Source organism: Lycium ferocissimum, chromosome 1 (genome assembly GCF_029784015.1).
Source record: "Lycium ferocissimum isolate CSIRO_LF1 chromosome 1, AGI_CSIRO_Lferr_CH_V1, whole genome shotgun sequence".
Classification (NCBI taxonomy): domain Eukaryota; kingdom Viridiplantae; phylum Streptophyta; class Magnoliopsida; order Solanales; family Solanaceae; genus Lycium; species Lycium ferocissimum.
Genome location: NC_081342.1, coordinates 33,666,878 through 33,688,319, shown reverse-complemented (window position 1 = coordinate 33,688,319; position 21,442 = coordinate 33,666,878). Strand labels below are relative to the sequence as shown.

At 33.0% G+C, this 21,442-nt stretch overlaps 2 protein-coding genes across 6 annotated transcripts; both read left to right on the top strand.

Annotated features, from left to right (window-relative positions):
- The first annotated feature begins 250 nt into the window (after positions 1-250).
- On the top strand, positions 251-9,075 carry LOC132054153 (putative ABC1 protein At2g40090). 5 transcript variants are annotated; one of them, XR_009414227.1, is made up of 9 exons: positions 251-271; positions 2,563-2,599; positions 4,101-4,319; positions 4,812-4,923; positions 6,566-6,657; positions 6,742-6,921; positions 7,351-7,464; positions 8,072-8,343; positions 8,520-9,075. XR_009414227.1 is itself a non-coding variant. In XM_059446212.1 (8 exons), exons 3-8 carry the CDS (start codon positions 4,143-4,145, stop codon positions 8,270-8,272), a joined length of 876 nt encoding a protein of 291 aa, XP_059302195.1. In that variant the 5' UTR covers positions 251-271; positions 2,563-2,599; positions 4,101-4,142; the 3' UTR covers positions 8,273-9,075. The 5 variants fall into 5 exon arrangements, 2 of the variants coding, with proteins under 2 accessions (XP_059302195.1, XP_059302202.1); XR_009414226.1 differs by having other exon boundaries at positions 8,506-9,075; XR_009414225.1 differs by having other exon boundaries at positions 8,450-9,075.
- A 7,519-nt stretch (positions 9,076-16,594) lies between these two features.
- Positions 16,595-20,708, top strand: LOC132054143 (GDSL esterase/lipase WDL1-like). The gene is made up of 6 exons (XM_059446206.1): positions 16,595-16,906; positions 18,487-18,564; positions 18,787-18,927; positions 19,168-19,244; positions 19,380-19,529; positions 20,333-20,708. The coding sequence occupies exons 1-6, from the start codon at positions 16,610-16,612 to the stop codon at positions 20,544-20,546; spliced, it is 957 nt and encodes a 318-aa protein (XP_059302189.1). The 5' UTR covers positions 16,595-16,609; the 3' UTR covers positions 20,547-20,708.
- The last annotated feature ends 734 nt before the right edge of the window (positions 20,709-21,442 follow it).

Below are 21,442 nucleotides of genomic sequence, written 5' to 3'. Positions count from 1 at the left end.
GGCTAGTAGGTAGTCGCGTTTATCCTTTCTTACGAGTAGTTATATTGCTTTATAGTTTCGTGTCTCGTGATTTCTGCGAGTATCTGTTGGTTTATAATGGCTTATTTACTTTCATTGTTTTCATTTTCATAATTGCTTTGATTTGTTTGTCCGTATATGACCTTTCTTATGCTTTTCGAGCCGAGGGTCTTAGGAAATAGCCTCCCTACCCCTAAGGTGGGGTAGTGTCCGCGACATTGCTCTCCCTCCTCCACGCTGTGGGATTCACTGGGTATGTTGTTGCTGTTGTTGTATTTCTCTCTCTTTTTTCTGATCATAATTTTTGGTGTAAGAATTTTAAAGCTTTCATCGGGATTCATTAGTCGCCTTCTTAGCTTCTATCTTTGCTCTCATATACTCTTCAAATGCATCTCCATCTTGTGCTATTGGTAAGTTTCTATACCAACCCTTTTTTTCTCTTTAGGGTCTGTTTGGAAAGCCACCTGGTAATTGGAATTTGTGCAATTACTAGGGTAGTAATTACACAGCCTAGTAATTATACAGTATTGTAATAACAACGACCTGTTTGTTTGTCATAATGTAATTACAGTATAATTACAAGCGTGCTGTTTGGTTGCTTAAGTGTAATTACACAGTTTATTTAATTTAAAAATAAAATTTAATTATAAAAAATTTAAATTAATATTTAAAAAATATTTGCCTTTATAAATGATATTAAATTAGTTATTTAATAACACATTGTTTTTTGAAAATATATTAATTAATAATCATATATTTGTAACTAATATTGCAAAAAAAAAAAATTGATATATATTTTTCAAATTAATAATATTTGATTTTAATTAATTATAAAACTTAAAAGAAGACTTTTTTTGTGAAAACGTCATGGATTGGATGTTTGACAAAAAAAAAAATTATAAATATAATGCCATAACATTATTCAAATGTTTGACAAAAAAATCTATCAACTGTAAGTGAAAAATAAACAACATGCAATGTGAAATAACAAGGCAATAGTACTAAAACAAATAAAGTAAAATCGAAAATATAACCTAAATTTAAAATCCAAAAGAAAAAGTTTAACATAATACTCTTATGTCAAATTCCAACATTACATAAGGAAGTTCCAACGTGACTTAAGTAAATATAATTCAAAAGAAAGGAAGAATAAAGTCTATAACCTCATTCATAACGAAATTCTACTTTAATAACGTCACTCATTATATGCCAATTTTGTTAATGATTCATTCTTTCTAATATTAAGAGGTGTAGTTTCAAAAATTAGAATAATAGCACGGTTATGTTAAACTAATAGAATAAAAAAAGAAAAATACGAGCAATTACATTAAACCACAAGAAGTAAAGGTTGGGATTGAGAAGAAAGGAAATGAAAGATAAATAATATAAAATAAAAATAATTAAAAAGTAAAAATAAAAAGGAAATTAAAATAATAGAAATAAAAAATAAATTAAATAAGAAAAGAAATTAAAATAAAACAAAAAAAGAAAGAAACTAAAAAGTAACTCCGCAATTACACCCAATTCTCGGCTCCAACACCCCCCCCCCCCGCCCCCGAGAATCGAAGAGTGTAATTACACCCTCTCAATTGCACCCAATTCCCACCTAACTGTTTAATTACTTGGTCAAACAAACAGACCAAACTATGTAATTACACTGGCTTTCCAAACAGGCCCTTAGTAAATCTTTGCATGTCCTCATTCTACCACCAAGATTCTTGTTCTCAAAGCCTAGGCCTAATTTTTCTTAATGTGACATGTCATTGTCTTCCATGACTATTTCTGTTAGCTTCTAAGTCTCGTGCTCCCCCCTTCAATTGCTTGTTCATAAAATCTTTTGGTTTATTCCTTTTAGTGTCCACCAAATTGTTGGTTGCATATAATTTCTCTCTTTTTCCACCTAGTTTCTCACTTCACAATTCACATCAAGGATATGCAATGAGCCTGTGTTTCAAGTTTCAACTACCCATCTGAATTCGACTCTTGTATATATATTGTATACACCAATATTTAACCAGTGTTATCAAAAGCTAAAAGCGCAAAAAAGCTCTAGGGTTCGTTGGGGCTTTAAGCGCAAATAAAGCGTGGCTTTAATGAAAAAAGACGCAAATGAAGAAAAAATACAAATATATATCCAAGACTAATAATTATAACTGTGAATAACAAATATATGGACAAAGATTGGAAAAACAATTAACCCCTTAAAGTGAAATACTAATTGTTTAGTGTCGCCTCTTCAAGAAATGCTCATTGCCTTGATGACAACACCGAAGCGGACATTAAGTGAGTTGAAGCACTCAACATGTTTTGAGCCAAGCTTCAGGGTTAAGTGCTCTTTAGGCGTGCCTTTGACAACATTATATCTAACTACCTCCTTCAGTTGATGTATAGTACTGTTTGATTTTGCCTTCATATGCATATAGAAATATAGTATCTTCAAAGTAAAAACTAAGCCCTTAGTTCAAAAGGAGTTCAATAACACTCATGATGCAATGCCTAGTTCCTATTTGTTTTACTCTTATCAAGCTTCCTTGAATAATGCAGGTGGTTGGTTGCTGAAGTTCGTGAAAGTATACCTAAGGTAGCTGCTGAAACTCAGTCAAGTTGTCCTAGTATCAATTTTCGACTGCTCACTGCATGTTTCTAGAACAGACGCTTTAATAAGCTTCCAACTGTTCTTGTGTCATTTAGCTCCTTTTATCTCGATGTCCTCTAAACCTGCATCTTGAGAAAGCATTGAGAACCCTTGTCCCCATGTACTGGAGTCTATTTATTTCTTGAACATTTTTGGTGCGATCATTAATTCCTATATACGTATGATTTCTCCTTTTCAAAGTCATATTTGTGGAAAGATTTTTATATTTATGTATACAGATTGTATATGGGGTTTCCCTTCTCCTGTCCATATGGAGAAAGTACGCTCCTAGCTGGTACTTTGATTTCAATACTGTTTAAATTTTTCCTCATTGAAAATAAATTTTTCTTTGATAGGTCCCCTTAAAAGTAGATTAAAGACATCTGGATAAAGTTTTGAAAACATTTTTTGGAAAAAAGAGTTTGTGGAAGTTGCAAATCTGTTTGGATATTTGTAGCTTCTTTGAAGATGTGTGATTGTTTGTACATGAGAGTCTTTTCAAAAAGATTCTTGGGGAAACACTCTGAAAGCACTACCTTTTTTTGTTTTCATAATCAAAAGGTAACACTCTCAAATCACAAATTCAAGAAAACAGTTTTTGAATAAAGCTTTTAGCAATTAAGCTTCTGCAAAACTTATCCGATGCACTTCTCTAATATATGCCCTACAAAATGTATTTATTATATGAAAATCCCTGATGGTGCTCACCATCTTTAACTATCAGTTGAAATGCTTGGACTCTAACATTCTGAAAGTAGGCATAATCCTTGAAATTGCCTGATGCATGATAACCTATGTAAAACATATTAGCAGTTGATAACAATGACAACTTTGTAAGCTGGGAGTGCGAGTCAATTTTGGCTGCAGAAATGGCTTTTTGATGTTTTTGAAATCTTGCTGTGTTTCTTTAAGAGATTACAGATAAAACTAATCGAAGTTGTATATGTTATTCCCTGAAAGTTGTCGGAGTCGGAGAACATTCATTTTCATGCTTAAATGTTATATACTAGACTTATTCTCATCTTATGAGGTCTTGAACCTTCGTAGACCAAGCGGATGCTTTACTTTCTTTCTATCACCTGTTTGTGCAAGAGTTAATCTAGCATGTGTTCATGGATTAGTTGACCATTAATCTGGTCTGGGATTGCAGATGCTACCCCATGTTAGCTGAATTGTAAAGATTCAGCAAACCATCTTCTTTTCTGCCACTAATGTATCTTAGCATGCTCTTTTAATCCTCTTCTACTTATTGTCAATAATCTGCTTTATGCAATTTTGAAGATATGTTTCCACTTTTAAGGTATTGCTGTTCATCATTTCTGAATTTAACGAGGCGTTATTTTCTTTTCTTGTAATATTAAAATGTTTTTTCATACCTTTTATTTTCATGAAGAGTTGTTTTTTAAGGTTTTGACAAAATCTTGATAAGTTATATGGTGTCTATCAGGAACTAGATTTTTTGGTTGAGGCCCAAAACAGCGTAAAATGTATGGATAACTTTCGGAAGCTATCTCCTCGTATTGCAGACTATGTTTATGCCCCAAGGGTATATTGGAATTTAAGCACATCAAAGCTGTTAACCATGGAATATATGGAGGCTATGCAAGTAAATGACTTGAAGGGCATCCAAAGACTTGGAATTCAGCCAAGTGATGTTGTAAAGTTGGTAAGTCGTTTCCTTTCACATTAAAGACATTATGTGACAATTACAAGCTTTCATGGTATCCTTGGTCTAGATGGTTTATAGCTTTCATTTCTGGTATATTGCAATTTACGCATATTGGTCATGTTTTCTGAATGCTCCATGTCCGAAGGTTATAGCCCACTTTACCAGTTTCCAAAGTTCGAATGGATGAGTTAGCGGGATGGTTGGGTTTAGCTTCTATAGGTAGCTGGATTCACTTTGTCTCTCATTTAGGATATCATGCTATTTCGGATTTTAGCCTTACTGGGGTGGTTCATGATTTGATGCAAGGACCATGCTGGTTAATCGTTATCCAAATTTCCATTTAATTTCTGTTGTTATTGCATAGATGTGTCTTATCTCATGGCATTCTTTTAAAAGATGTGAATAATAGGTGTATATCAGTTTCTCTGATATAGTTTTGTACTTTTCAATTGAAGTCATGATTAAAGGATCATTATACCACCTATGTAGGTTAGTGAGACGTTTGCCGAAATGATGTTCAAACATGGTTTTGTGCATTGTGATCCACATGCTGCAAACTTGCTAGTCCGCCCTTTGCCTACTGGTCGTAGGAGCATTTTTGGTAAGCCTTTCATCTCTATCGTAATATTTTATGTTTCTTGCTGGAGTTGGATGGTAATACCTGCTGTCTATCCAAGGAATTTCAAGCTTAATTTTGATATTGCTGAAAGTCGTCTTTCCTTTTGCTTTAGTGGAAAGTCTTATCCCATGTTGAAATATCTTATGTCTATCATGCATTAAAGTTACGGGCAAGGCTAGAGAGGCAGATTGCTTGCAGTTTTTGGCTTGTGTCAGTTACACAACACCTCAAAGGCGAACAGTTTTCTGTTTTCTGTGTAAGCATGCGCATAGATTGGGGAGGTAAAACTATGTCAATTTGGTACATGTGAGCCATCTTGAAGGATGGAATTAAGGTGGGGATGGATGGGTGAGGGGGGCCTATCTCCACCCACCACTGCCTTGGATATATTTGACCTCATAAAAGATGCAATTATTTTAGGTCAAGATAGAGTTGAAATTTGAAGCTACAAGGGGATCCCCATTGGATTTGATTGCGAGATTTGTTTGGAAAGAATTGGTTTTGGATTTGGTTTCCTGAAACAATTGTGCCTGGATGGATTTAGTATTAAAAAGTTTTAGTTTTGAAAAACTTTTGTATGTGGATTTGTGTTAAAAACTTTTGAAAAATTATGACTGAACCTCGAGACACTAAAGATGTTGGTTAAAACGACGAGAAATATCAACTGAAGATCTTTATGTGCTACCAACTTAACCAAAAAGCAAAAACGAATCTCTTTGTTGGCCATATGAATTGAATAGAAGGGGAAGGAAAGAAAAGAGGGGAAAGGGACTGCCCGGCTATAAAGCCTGGTAAGGAAAAATTATTAAAGTATCACTTTAGAAATGTAGGGAGCTACATGAAAAAGGTTTTATTTTTGGTGGGGGTGGTTGAGCGGATATCCAAAACCTAAGCAGTCCTAATGCCAAAAGGGGTAGGTCACCCCCCAAAAGTTGGTTTTACCTTTGTTCAAAAGCTTCTTCTATCCAATCACCATGTTAGGGTATAAACAGAGGTTAGCTGTTAGTTAATATGAAAGAGTTAATATTTAAAAATCTATGGAAAAGACATGGACCATTGACTCACCATTACCCTCAGAACTGTCGAACCTTAACTTAGGCATACGTAGGTTATGCAAAATGGCATGAAATAATTACTTGGGGAGTTGTAGGTTAAAAGGAAAAATATAGCAGTAAAAAGAGGTGTTGATCCTTATGTTTTCTGTTTGCTTTGGAGTGTAATTCTTATTCCAACTTGTATAAATGACGCATGAGCGTCCTGAATAGGAACTCTTACCCTTTTTGGTTGTTTCTTTTAAATCTCTCGAATGTGGGTGTATCCTTTTTGTCCCTTTTGTTCAGTAAAATTCTTTAAGCCATACATCATTAAGAGTATTTTCATGCATGTATGCCATCTGTTTAGGAGTAGTTTCAATTTAGGATCCAAAATCTCCTTTTTTTCTCAGTAATGGGCAAGGTGGTTCTTCAGAATCCACTCTCCAGTTATGTGTTTTAATGTCTTTCCACTCTTCTAATCAGTCCTGAGATGAACACATCTGCCAGTTGCCAAAAAATTGAATGTCTGCCTGAGCAATGAAGATGACATTGTGTAGTTCTTTCTCTAAACATTTATCCATCTTGCACAGGAAGGAGAAAACCTCAGTTGATAGTGTTGGACCATGGTTTATACAAAGAACTTGATTACAACACCAGAATAAACTATGCTTCTCTGTGGAAGGTGAATTGCATTTCCTTGATAAGTTGTACATGCAGCTATTGGTTTACCCGTTCTATTAACATTACAATGTGGCATATACTGCAGGCTTTGGTATATTCTGATGCAAACGGAATAAAGGAAAACTGTGTAAAACTGGGTGCTGGAGACGATCTTTACGCATTGTTTGCTGGGATTCTCACAATGAGGCCTTGGAATAAAGTGATAGATCCTTCAGTTGATCATCTTGTTGTCAAAGGCACGGACGGTGACCGTTCAGAACTGCAGGTAACTTATTTATGACAGTGGAGCTAAGCTAAGATTATGAATCTGCTGAGCATCTCGTCCTAGATTCAGGGAGTGCTTATTCCTCCTTAGCGTTATTATCTAGCTATTCAATATATAGCTTTAGCTGTATCTTGTGGGGTAACATTATAATGTATCATGTAATGCTTTTGTGAAACTTAATAGTGCATATACCTTAACCAACTCATCTAACTTCTTCCTGCCTGTGCTTCTCCTGTTTGGGGTCTATGTTGAAATTAAAAGGAAGGTAGAGAAAATGATTTGTTACAGAGAAGTCTGTGAATCTGTTTTTTAACCTTGAAAAACACTAAGTATTCTCTTACTTATTTAATTAGTATGCTTGCTGTCAATGAAGGTTTGAATCACTTCTAATTTCATTTGCTTTTGTCGACTGTTTCCGTTGTTCTGCAGATGTATGCTTCCCAATATTTTCCACAAATCACTGAACTTCTGAGGAGATTGCCCCGGGTTATTCTTCTAATGCTCAAGACAAATGACTGCTTACGAGCAGTTAATGGGTCATTGGTATGAGTTTATTTTTGCTATTAATATATGGTTATACTAGCATGAAAATCTTACAAACTCTGAGAACCCTCTTTTATCGGATATGTGAACCAACTTATTCAAAATAAGAAATTCGATGCTTGTGGACCCTTATTGATTTAGTTAACTCTCCACCGTCCTGAGACAGAAAATAGAGGAAAATACTTCCTGCCGTTTTCCAAAAGGTTTATTTTTCTTTCTTTTTATATTTGATATGGTAAAAGTCCATTCCCAAAACCCTGAGCCCAAAAGTGGCATGTTTCTAATTTTTCCTTGGTGAATCGAACTCCCAACCTTATAGGTGGAAGGTCCTGACCACTAGGCAATCCCTCACTCGTCTTGCAAAAGGTTTTATTTTAATTTTATGTTAGAAATATCTCAGTCGTATTAGTTGCAACACAATGACCTTCAAAACTTGAAGTACCAAAATAGCTGGTTATTAAGTAATAGATACAAGTATTTCCAAATTGTTTTTCCTCTCTTGTCCATTTCGGTGTTGGTCCTTCATGTCACATGAAGCATCCTGCGAATTCTTCTAACGTGACTTCAGCAATGATCAGCTGATATTTCTTTCATTCTTTATCAACAGATTCAAGGGCCTTCTCTTGACTCATTCTTGATCATTGGAAGGGTTTCATCTGAAGCCGTTCTTGAGTCTATGTTGTCGCAAAAGACATTCTTGTTATCTTGGATCAATTTTTGGGTACAGAAGATTTTGTTGGAAGGCCGGCTTTGCGTAATGCATATAGCAGTGTGGCTTTTGCAACTTAAGAAAGCCTTGACATTGTGAAAGCAAGTATACTTCCAATTTTGTTGGATGTCCCAAAATGGACGGACATAGTGAAAGCAACTAACAATCAGGTGATTTTAAATTTGGAATTTTGTTAAAACTTTAGAAGTTGGATGCGTTGATTTTTTATTTTTTTCCCGCAACTCGCCGTGTCAGTCCGATCTCTCATTGTGGCAGAGCCTGGAAGATCACAATTCTTTTGTAATAAGCTACGTTTACATTTTTTTTAGCAGAATAATTCTTTTAGAGGAGGCAATGGAAGCAAAAAATGATGAGTCGGACGAGTGCTTCTGGTTGTAAAATCCTTTAGGATACTCCTAAGATGAGGATATTTATTGGGATATTATGGTAAGTTGGCTAAGAAATGTGCAATTTCTTTTATGACAGACTTCAGCTCTCACGATGATAACTTTTGGAGGACCACTGCTTTTGATATTTGTACCCCTCACGATTGGATTACAAACTTCTAATCCCTGTGCCAAATTTTAGTATATTAGGGGTTGACATTTGCTTGAACTGCGAGTCGTACGCGGTTGCTCTTCCTCGAGTCACATATTCACTTGTAAATAGACAAGCTTGATAGATTTCTCACTTATCCCTGAGTATATAGGTTGCTTTGCTTTTCGGACCAAAACAAAGTTAGCTTTGCTTTAACATTGACCTATCGATTTACAAATTACAAATTGAGGAAGAGCGTCATGGTGGGTTGGTATTGCATGTGTAACAAAACGTTGCGAGAAAATGTTTCTCTGGCTACTTCCAATTTGAATAGGATAAATTATTACTACAAAAGTTTTTATAGATCTCGTGTTATTTGTTACTCGTTTCCTATGAAGAAGTCATATAACTACAACGGCATTTGTAATGGATGATAAAATAAAATCGCCTAAAAGTGGTGAAGACATACACTTTCGGTGTAAAGAAGAAATTCCACTCTAGATATATTTTTATTTGGATAATTGTAAATGTTGGCACGATCCTGGGGCAATCAATGAATTGAATCTTTTGACTAATAAAAAGGAGTTTGTCTAATTAATGATCTTTGATATTGTTTGAGGTTCTGCAAAGGTTTACTTTGAGGCTTATTTGAATAATAAAATAGTAGTAGTAAACTTTAGCTCCCATTCCTTCCCATCTCAAAGAGATGTACAAAACCGTGACTTGTCATCCTATGAGTTAAAAACAAGTTTCACATTGCCCATGAGTTTTTCTTTTGTTGAAACTTACATAACTTTTATTATTCCGAACTAAAGAGGTGAATGGGAGGTGCATGAATCAAATTAGAGATGTTAAGATTCAAGGGACCATGCTATTAACCCCATGCGAAGTAGCTTTGCTACCAACATGACTTGTCTTGCAATGAGGATGCTTCAACTACTCTAATTGAGACCTGAGAACTATGGTGTAACCACATCCAATATGGACGAGGAGCTCATTAAGTATATGAGCAATATAAAAAATAATTGAATAACTTTACATGACACACTTTTCTTAATTTTTTTCCTGATTTTAAGTGCTCCACTTGTCCCATTTTGTATGACACAATTTACTTTTTAGTTTGTTTCAAAATGCGTGATATTTTTATATTTAGAAACAATTTAGTTTTAAACTTTTCATTTGCCCTTAATAAAATAAGGTATAGCCACATAAATATTTATAAAATGTTTTAGACTAATTTCAAAAACAAAACAAAAAAAGAGCAACCCGCGTCTTGTAACACACATCCCATAAATTAGGATGAAGAGAGTATAGTTCAAATAAAAAATAAGTATAGTTCAAATAAAAAATATCACATTTACACTCCCAATCCCTGTGTATTTCACGTAGTGTTTTAAAAGGCGGGGGCGCGAGGCCAGGCGTTTTATGCAGCACGGGACGAGGCGTAAGCCCCGAGACACGGGGCGTATGTCTGTGTATCTTCAATTTTATAATTTTATTACTAAAAAAAATAAGCGAAAGTAAAGTTTTCATTAAAATTCGTAAAGAAATTCAAATCTAATCACCAATAATATAAAATATATATATATATATATATATATATATATATATATATATATATATATATATATATATAATTATTATTTGAGGAAGGTAACAACACAAAAAATGATAATAGCCTAGATAATCTTAAAATTGAAATCTTCATTCACTTCATCATCAATCTTAAGATTAGTCCTTCCCGACCTCAACTAATATTTACATTGACTTTCATTTGTATATCCAAAGAAGGAGAAGGGCAAAAAGTGCAAGAACAATGACAACAAATGGATAATGGATAAAGTTTCTTCAGGAACATAGTGTTATGAAATCTCTATTGTATCAATGTCAGGCATAATCATCTAAAAAAAACTTTTCATGGTAGTGTTATTTTCTATGCGAGTTTCTTTTTTTATTTATATATTTTAGAAAAAATCAATACAACATGAAAACATGATAACATTAAGTATAAATATCATTATACCAATAATAAAAATCATAATTTATAGCAAAAATACTTTTAAAACAATAAAAATTAAATTTGATGCCCAGGGCGTACGCCTTTTCACCCGGGGCTTACGCTTTTGCGCCTGAGACTTACGCCCTATGGATCTACGCCTTTAATTTACGCCTCGGAGCGTTTTTGGTACTCCCCGCCCCTGGGCTCGCCCCAAAAACGCCTTTGAAAACACTGATTTCACGCACTTTGTCCGGCTCATCAATTAATGTCACATAAGTTTGGTCAAGTTTCATACATGTTTAAAATATATGCTTTGAACAAGTTAAGGAGTGAGAACTCGCAGAGTTGAAGGTCGAGAACAAATATCGTACAAGTAGGGAGTGTCTACAAGGCCGACCAGAGGGCCAAGCCATTAAAGTGGGGGCTTTAGGCCCCAAAAATTTGGGGGCCCCATTCTTTTTAATTCAGTATTTTATTCGATTTTTTGATTAATTCGATTTCAAAACACGCAAGACCTATTAAAGAGGGAAGCGTTCTCAAGCAAGATTTTTTTTTCATTCTGAAGTTCGAACCAGGACCTCTAGTTAAGGAAGGATGAGGCTAATCTTTACCTATAATAAATTTATTGGTTAATTTTTCTTAAAAATATATTGAGTATTTTAAAGTAGAAAAGTAAAATATTTTATACAAAAAGAAGGATAACCTTCCTCTTTGTGATTGATGCATGTAATCGTTTGAGCAAAAACAGAAGAAAGGGAACAATTCCCCCTAGACTTTTACCGTGATTGAAAATTTTAATATTATTTACATCGAACAATTGACATCATTGGTGAGGTACCTATATTATTCTTTTATTTCATTAGATAACGTGTATACACATTTTAAACACCTTTATATATATATATATATATATAAATCTCTTCAATAGTCCAAGTCTTATTTTATACCATTCTCATAAGAAAACATGTATATACTTTTATATTTCCTTTGTTTTTTTTGTTTTTTGTTTTTTGCAACGGTTCAAATTTTCTCTAAGCTTATATTATTCTGGAAAAAAAGGACTATTGTTCGATAAAAACTAAGAGCTAATGAGTGCTATTGAATAAGCTACATTGCACATTCTTTATTACTTATTGTTTTTTCAAGTTTCAAGCATTAAAGCAAGTATATTGAAGCATCAAAAAATTATTTTGATATATATCAAGTTATCAACTTCTTGAATCAGATTCTATTACTTAAGATCAACAACATTTAAGGAGAGATGAAATGATTTATAAGAAAATTATTAAAAACTTTATATCTCAAAAAAGCTTAAAAAAATACTTCAATAAAAGAATATATAGTTTTTTTTTTTTTTAAGAAAAAATAAGGTCATCCGTTAAAGTTTAGCTTTAGGCTACCGATCTTATTGACTAGCCTGAATGTCTATTTGTCTATTGAACATGACATATTCAGCGGCGGAATTCTCAATATCCTTTTTCTGCAGGTTGAGGATTGAACTACTCTATCTTATTGGGATAATGAAGGTCTGTAGGTGGAGAGACATTGACATTAAATGTTGAGAGAAAAGTAGTTGAGAAATTAGATGTGTCCATAATCTGGTGAATGGCTAATAACTTTTCTGCCATCCGTGCACTGCTTTTCTGCTTTGCTCTTATAATTATTGCACTAAAACAGTTACCTGTTGGCCATTTTCCTGCTCATTACTCCTTTATTTTGCCATTTGGCTATGGACATGGAACTGAAGTAGGTACAAAATTCAACAAACATATTAAACACCTTTAACTACCTTACCTTTCAGCTTATTTGACCATATTTCAGATTTCGTTTGCCTAAAACATAGTGTTCCTATACTTCTTCTCTCCCAATTTATGTGATACACTTTTCTTTTTTATTCTATCCCAAAAAGAAAGATGCATTTTTATATTTAAAATGAGTGATACATTTCTATATAAAAAGAATGATACATTTCTATATTTAAAAATAATTTAATTTAAAAATTTTTCTTTTACCCTTAATAAAATGATTTACAGTCACACAATATCTATGCCTTATTTCAGACCACAAGTTTGAAAAGTCTTCCTTTCTTTTTTAAATTTCGTGTCTAGTTAAACTATATCATATAAATTGAGACAGAGCAAGTAATGTTTTTAGTTGGACACACCTTTAAGAAATCCACCCACCCTAAAAAGTAATAGGTGTTTTCACTAAATTACAGAGCCTGTTTGGAAAGCCACCTGGTAATTGGAATTGGTGTAATTACTATCCCAGTAATTACACAACCTAGTAATTACACAATATTGTAATTACAATGACCTGTTTGTTTGTCATAATGTAATTACAGTGTAATTACAAGCGTCTTTGTTTGGTTGCGCAAGTGTAATTACATACGCTTAGTTTAATTTAAAAATAACATTTGATTATAAAAAATTTAAATTTAATATTTAAAAAATATGTGCCTTTATAAATGATATTAAATTAGTTATTTAAAAATACATTGTTTCTTGAAAATATGTTAATTAATAATTATATATTTATAACTAATATTGTAAAAAATAATTGATATATAATTTCAAATTAATAATAATTTAATTTTAATTGATTATAAAACTTAAAAGCATACCTTTTTTGTGAGAACATCACGGGATTGGATGTTTGACAAAAAAAGAATATTTATAAATATAATGCCATAACATTATTCAAATGTTTGATAATAATTCTATCAACTGTAAGTGAATAAACAACATGCAATGTGAAATAATAAGTCAATAGTACTACAACAAATATTTTTAAAATCGAAAATATAATCCAAATTCAAAATCCAATAGAAAAAAATGTGACATAATACTTTTATGTCAAATTCCAACATTACATAAGTAAGTTTCAACGTAACATAAGTAAATACTCCTATAATTCAAAAGAAAGGGAAAATATAAGTCTATAACTTCATTCACAACGAAATTCTACTTTAATAACGTCACTCATTATATGCTAAGTTTGTTAATGACTCATTTTTTCTAATATTAAGAGATGTAGTTTCAAAAATTAGAATACTAACATGGTTATGCTAAATGAATAAAATAAAAAACTAAAAAAAATACGAGCAATTACATGGAACCACAAGAAGTAAAGGTTTGGAATGAGAAGAAAGAAAATGAAGTATAAATACTATAAAAAGAAAAATATATTTAAAAAAATAAAAGTAATTAAAAAGTAAAATAAATAGAAATTAAATAATAGAAATAAAAAATAAATTAGAAAAGAAAAGAAATTTAAATAAAATAAAAATTAAATCAAATAATAGAAATAAAAATAAATTAAAAGAAGAAAAGAAATTAAAATAAAATAAAATTAAAAAAAAAAACTAAAAGGTAACCTTGTAATTACACCCAATTCTCAGTCACCCCTCCCCTCCCCCCCACCCCTCCCCGAGAATTAGAGAGTGTAATTACACCCTCTCAATTACACCAAATTCCCACCTAACTGTGTAATTACCTGGTCAAACAAACAATCCAAACTGTGTAATTACATCCAATTACACCCAATTCCAATTACTTAGGTGGCTTTCCAAACAGACCCTTAAAGAAGTAATCTTACTACATTTATGAATTACGGACACTATCACACTCTTCTAATTTCAATCTTCGTCCATTCTAAAACATATTTCAAATAGCCAAAAATATGTAGTAGTAGTAACCTCAGGAAAGTCCGATCGTAACACTGGGTACAAATATATGACTCGCCATAATAACTTTAACTAAAATACCTAATACAGTCAAACCTCTCTCTAACATCATCGTTGACTCTGAAATTTTTCAGATGTTATAAAGAATGACTGTTATACACCTATAACAACATTGACAATTAAATAATATTTTGCTGTTATAGGCAAAAAAGATGCATAAAATCTAATTTTCATTTTTAATTGCCAAATTCTAAACTTAATCACACTTTGTATAATGAAGGAAAATCATTTAATGATAAAAATATATATATATATATATTCATATAATATTTTTTTGTTGTAATAGTGTATTAAAAGATCAAATATTTTGTCAAAATCTCTACACTTATTATTGGTAATTATAGATATCCTATTTTTTAAATATGGTTAATTATTATATTATCAAAAAAAGAAGATAGTTGTTATATGGGGGGGTAATTTTACAAAGAGCGTACTGTTATAAAGTTGGATGTTGCTATTATAGGTGAAATGCTGTTATAGAGAACTAAAATATAACATAAAAAATCGGTTTCGAAAAAAGTTGGCTGTTATAGAGAGGTGCTGTTATATGCAGGTGCCGTTATAGAGAGGTCTGACTGTATTTTTATTTCGAGTGACATTTTTTCGTACCCGGCGCTTGCCCCGAACATGCATTTTAAAACAGTGCTCGCCATAATAACTTGTTTGAATTTGTGTGTAGTAGGGGTGTACAAACCAAACCGACAAACCGCACCAAACCGATAAACCGAGTCAAACCGAGAAAAAAACCCCACTCGTGGTTTGGTTTGACTTGGTTTGGTGTTGGAAAAAGAAACCCGACCATAATTGGTTTGGTTTGGTTTTAGCTAAAAAAAGTCAAACCGAACCAAACCGACCCGACATTACGTGTATTCGATTTTAAAAATATTTTATACATAAGAATATTTATTTGTAATGTAATTTGTAAATATTTCTTAAATTTTTTCATAGATTTTTGTCTTTTATCATATTATTTTAAAAAACTTGAACTTAGAATTTGAATGCCAATAAGTTTTATATCCCATAGATGTTAATAACTCAAATAAAGTCCAAATCAAAACCAACTCAACACTAATGCTAACAAAAGAAATTCAATTCTAACACTAGGAATACGAATGTTGGATATCTATTCTTTAGTTTTGCATAATTGGTTTACAGCGTAAAAATACATAGCTTAATTTTTTCTTGTTAATTTTTTCTTTGTCATGTAATTAATACTTATTAGCCGTACTTATTTTATCATAACTTAGTATTTAGATTAAAGTCATTTTCTTTATGGCTTATTAATTAGCAATATTTATTTTAACCGATTTTATTATTATTTTGTTGAATATTTTAATACGATGTCATGACCCATCTCACATTTTGTGTTATTTTCTTAAGAAACACCTTAGTTATATAGTTGTATCTTATTAGGACTAAAGAAATATTTGAAATAAAAGTCATATGTTTTGTATGAAAACTTTTTCGGAAAAAAACCGAAAAAACCGAATAACCCGAGAAAACCCAAAGTTGAAAAACCCGAATTTTATTGGTTTGATTTGGTTTATAAATTTAAAAACCCGACGCAATTGGTTTGGTTTGGTATTTGAAAAATCCGAACCAACCCGGTCCATGTACACCCCTAGTGTGTAGTGTGAACTAAAATACCTAGTAATACTTTTATTTTGAGTGACATTTTTTCCTTTTCCAGATATATCTTTATTATATACTTACCATACTAAAAATAGAATAACGAATTCTTAAATTTCATTAAGGACTATTGAAAAGGCATAAAAAATGGAGACATGATATATAAACTTAAATCACATTATTATCGGTATGCTCATTAGTACAATACTTACTACTAGTGTGTGTATAGTTAGGGGTGGTTTGGTAGGATGTATTAGAGAAAATAATATATGCATGAGCTTTAATATTATTAATCCCTTGTTTGGTAGTGTTTCCAATATATAAATTACTACTTGTATTAGTTATATACCCTATTCAGTACTATCTGTGTACATAGCAAACCTATGTATAACGAATACCGATACTATTTCTATTCTAACGTAGCCTATTCATTATTTTTTCTATTGTAATATACCCTATTCATCAATACAAGAAATCAAAGAGTCGACAAAAATAATGTGAGCATGAACATAATTACTAATACACCATGTTGAGTAGTATTGACCCATTAGAATTAGAATACAAAACAGGGAGTAAAGAAGATTACATGATAAGAGGAGATGGAATAGAAAAGCGGGAAGGAGCAGCACAAGAAAAGATCACCGAACACACGCTTAACATAATAGGAAAGATAGCAGGAGCAGCATATTCCAACAGAGACGGTGAATTGAGGATGGTGGGACCGTCGAGGCCACAGTTCGTTCTTTTCGGATCATCCATAGTTCAGATCAGTTACAGCAATGGGGGTTGGGGTGCCATTCTCTCGGATATTTATTCCCGCAAAGTATGTCTTCTATTTTTTTTTTTTTTGTTTTATCAAACCTATGCTTCATCATTCATATGTTTGATCACCTCAATTGACTAGACATTTTTGACATCTACATTCAAGATCTTTTTATCTCATCCTGGAATTCTATGTATTCCGGTTTTGATTACATCGAACCCTCTCTCGGGCCAAAGAAACCGCCAGGCAAAAAAGGAAAACATAGGCGTTTTTCTGGTTCTGATGGCAGAGGAGTATTCCGATGGAAAAATATACTTGAGGCTCCGAGTATGTTCACATTGGTTAGAAAAATGAACGATTACTGCTCAAATAAAAATAGGTAAGGGGAAAAAAAAAAAAAAAGAATAGTGCTCTAATTATATTTATCAAAAATTGAATAAGAATATGAAACTTAGAAATCAAAAGCTAGGATATCAATTTGGAAAAAGATACTTAATCAACAATGCCAATTAGCTTTATCTTATAAATCAGCCCTGCTTGAGTTGGACAAGTCCTCAAGGGGACTAAGAACCCACTGTATAGAGACAGAATTTGGGGCATGGTGTTCATCTTTATCTCTTTCTGGTAGTGTTTACATGTGGACAACCATCTCACTGTCGCAGAGGATACTGCATTACTTTCTCTGCTTTTGCACATTTTTTTGTTGCGTTAGAAAATGGAATAGAATTTGTTGAAGAAGCTCGTTGACCGTTGTGGGAGTCGCATTAAAATGTGTGTTTTAACTGCCCTGATAAGTTGAGATTATGAGGTTATAATTAAATAGGCCTTGTGCTTCAGGATGTCTATGTTTTCCGATAGACTCAAACGTCTCAGATCCTTTTCTCAAGTGAATCAACTACATTTGACAAGTAAACCTAGTTGTCTAATGGTAAAGAGACACTATAGTACATTACATTTCCAATGGCTAATTATTACAAATAATGAAACCCAGGATTATCCATATCCACAATTATTGTCAAGCTACTTCCACACTTTGGTTACATTTCTTTCCTTTCTTAAACTTCACTGAATTCTGATATCAATGAGCCAGTGAGTTGCCACATGTTTTATAATGAAATATCTGCCTGGAGAGGACAACTAGTGCCACATCAAGCATCCTTATTTCACAATGTTTTTCTCTTTACTAATTTGCAATAGTAGGTACTCGTGCTACATAGTTTTTTTAGTTATCAGAGTCTTGAATGTTAAGTTACGCATATCTGTTTTTTCGCAGTGTAGGAATCTTAACAATTCCAGTATTGTCCATTAAGTGATTTTCTTGAAGTCGGAGTGAATTACCCGAGATATAACGGATGAAAGTTTCTTTTGATGATGAATCTTATGACTACAAAACCGTTTTGTATGTTTCGTTTTGGTATTGACTTCATGCCATGTTACTTGGGGAAATTTGAAGTGCTCTCTTGTTGTGATCTTAAAAGTGCTTGTGTTGAGGTTTTCAGGTTCAACATTTACTGTAAAGTACTTCTTATACAAAGTTGTCCCTAATGCACTAACGAATCCTGGCTTAAGCTAGTTTATATCATGGTTTCATTAACTTACACAGTAGAGATTAGAGAGTAATACATTGAACTCTACTGTAGGCTGACATATTATTGCGCGGTTACTATGGTTGGAATTCCAGACGTGCTATACAGGTCCTTGATCAAGTGTTTCCAAAGGTATTGCATCTTATTCCCCAATATCTCTGAATGTTCAATTCACAAAGTCTTCTTGGATCTCTATCTTTGAGAGCTTTTAAGAATTGAGAATGTCCTATAGAAACCTACCTTTTTTTTTTTTTTTTTTTTGAAAAAAGGATATCTCACTGGACATCTGGTATTGGAATATATCTCCACTATACTAACTTTTTAACTTCTTAAATGGTGTTTTTCCTCTTCCAGGATGCAGCTGTTCAGCCCACATTGGTGATTGTTTACTTTGGTGGAAATGATTCAATGGGACCTCATTCATCTGGATTAGGTCCTCATGTACCTCTACCAGAGTACATTGAGAACATGAGAAAAATTGCAACTCATCTCAAGGTAGCTTATTTTACTACAGGAATGGGCTTTTCCATTGTTTCCGAGCCACTGGTTTCTATGTATATCTGGAAAAACATGAACATGTACCTGGTTCAAGACAGCACAATGCCTTATGATATATAATGTTCTGAAAATCTTCACTTAGTTATGTACATTGGGTTTCATTTACGTAAACAAACTACATTGGTTATTGATCCTGAATTTTTCTTTTCTTGTTTTCTTTTTGGTGGGGGTGATTAGAGCCTCTCAGAGAATATTCGCATAATCTTTCTCAGTTGTCCACCTGTTGACGAGGTCAGAGTTCGTGAAAATACAAGGTAATTTGATGCCCATCATCAGTTGCATGCTATCTTTTACATTTTTGATGTACTTATTTCCAAGTTTCATTGTCTGAACTGCATTTTCCCCTTTTTCTGATTACTGTGATAAGTTTGTCATATCTTTGCGAACAGTTCATATTTCAGTGAGTTGGTTCGAACAAATGAGTTGTGTCGACAGTATTCTGAGGCCTGTATAGAGCTGTGCAAAGAGATGGATCTGAAGGTTGTTGATCTTTGGACAGCACTTCAGAAAAGAGAAGATTGGTTGACTGCTTGCTTTACGTAAGTCCAGCTAACTATGTGTATCTGCGCTTTTTTTAGAACATCTGCGATCAACTAATCTGTTCCGTTCCCTAATTTCAGTTATATTCATATCTTATCCTTCTTTATGAAGATGAAATAATTAGCCTCCATTTTTTAGTTAATTCGTTTGTCTTAGACTCAAAAGTTCTTTTATATTTATCTCTAAACTTGGTTGGAAAATCTGTTTTGAGATCTTCAGCATTAGAGCTTAAATTGCTGCTGTCAATGGGAAAATCTTTCTACACTAGATTTGTGCTGTTTATTAGCATTGCCCACAGAACTAGAACTTCAAGCATTATCTCATAGCTCTAGTTATGTTTTCTGAGTAACTCCAGAAAATACCCTGAAATCAGTTTATGAAAGTGCTATACATGACATAGCTCTGGTACACCAGCTCTAGCTGGATCAGAGTATTTTATTTCCAGTGGTTTGTTCAGGAATACTGAGAGTTATGTTCACTACACTACTTGACAGTATATTTTTGGGGTAGTCATCAATATCGAATGACAATCAAGGTAGAATATTGTCTCAGTGATTTTAGGGCAATTATTTCTCCATTCCCAGAATCTGATTTCTCTCATTGTTTAAATATTTTGTCGTATCTTAGTCTGAATACACAGAAGAAATACTGGTGTATCATGTATGAAGTATAGTTTTACTGAAATAACGACATCATGTAGAGAATCAGAAAAGCAAAAGGATGAGGCTTTTGCAAATTCCATCTTATCATGTTTGAACATACATGTCATGAGCAAGTTTTTTGATTTGTTGTTTTGTTACAGGGATGGGATTCACTTAGCAGAGGAGGGGAGTAAAATAGTTGTTGAAGAGATCCTCAAGGTTTTTAAGGAAGCTGAGTGGACACCTAGTTTACACTGGAAATCCATGCCAACTGAATTTCCTGAAGATTCACCTTATGATTTAGTTCTTGCGGATGGCAAAACCACAATAAACCCATCTGAGTGGACCTACCATCGACAAATTCAATGGGATTAGGTTTCCTTTTGCATAATTGAAACATAAAGGGATGTATATGCATAAAACTTGGCCAGTGCAGTTCAGAATGTATCCTATAATTGCAGTTCTACTTTAGTCTCCAGGAGATATAATATTTTCTCTGTCATTTAAATTATAATTCGTTTCTCCATTTTTCTCCCATCTTAGTTCTTTATTCATAATAGATCAGATTAAGTTTATTGAAATAACTTTTGGGCTAACTAGCCCGTAATAAATGCGTAGTCTGAGATTATGTGATCGTGTCTTCTATCTAGATTGAACAGTGTAGCACTTTTGTTCCTGAAGTTACAGGTATCGCGTAGTAAAAGGATTTGCAGAAGTCTTGAGAAAGGTGAGGCGTGAGTTGAAGAGACATAATTCTGCCTAACGAGAATCTCTGTTAAGAGTTTTTCTCCTTAGGACTTAAAATTTTGAAGTATTCTAACAATGGCAAAGAAAAACCAGAGTTGTGTAAATCCACCACTTCTTTTATGGTTTGATTATTCTACGTTCCACTTGAGAAAAGAAGTTTAAAGGCTCATGTGTTAAAGATCACTTCTCGCTCTTTTCCTGTGTATTACGAGCACTTCTAAATATTCGACCTCATTGAGTTATTCCATCATAAGCTAGCAGCCCTTCTTCTCATTCTTCTCGGTGTTTACCCCGAAATTAGATAATATAGGATATGTGGGCACTTTAATCTACTTTTCGATAAACGAAGAACGTATGTGTAAGTTTGCTTATAAATGACGTAAGTGCATGTAAATCGATGTGCTAATGATTTGGGCTAATATGTTAATATCGTGGATTTGGACTAAGATCCTTATATATATTTCCGTGTAATATTGAACAATATTATTCTATGTGTTTAAAGCTGTAAACCGGACCAAAGTCAG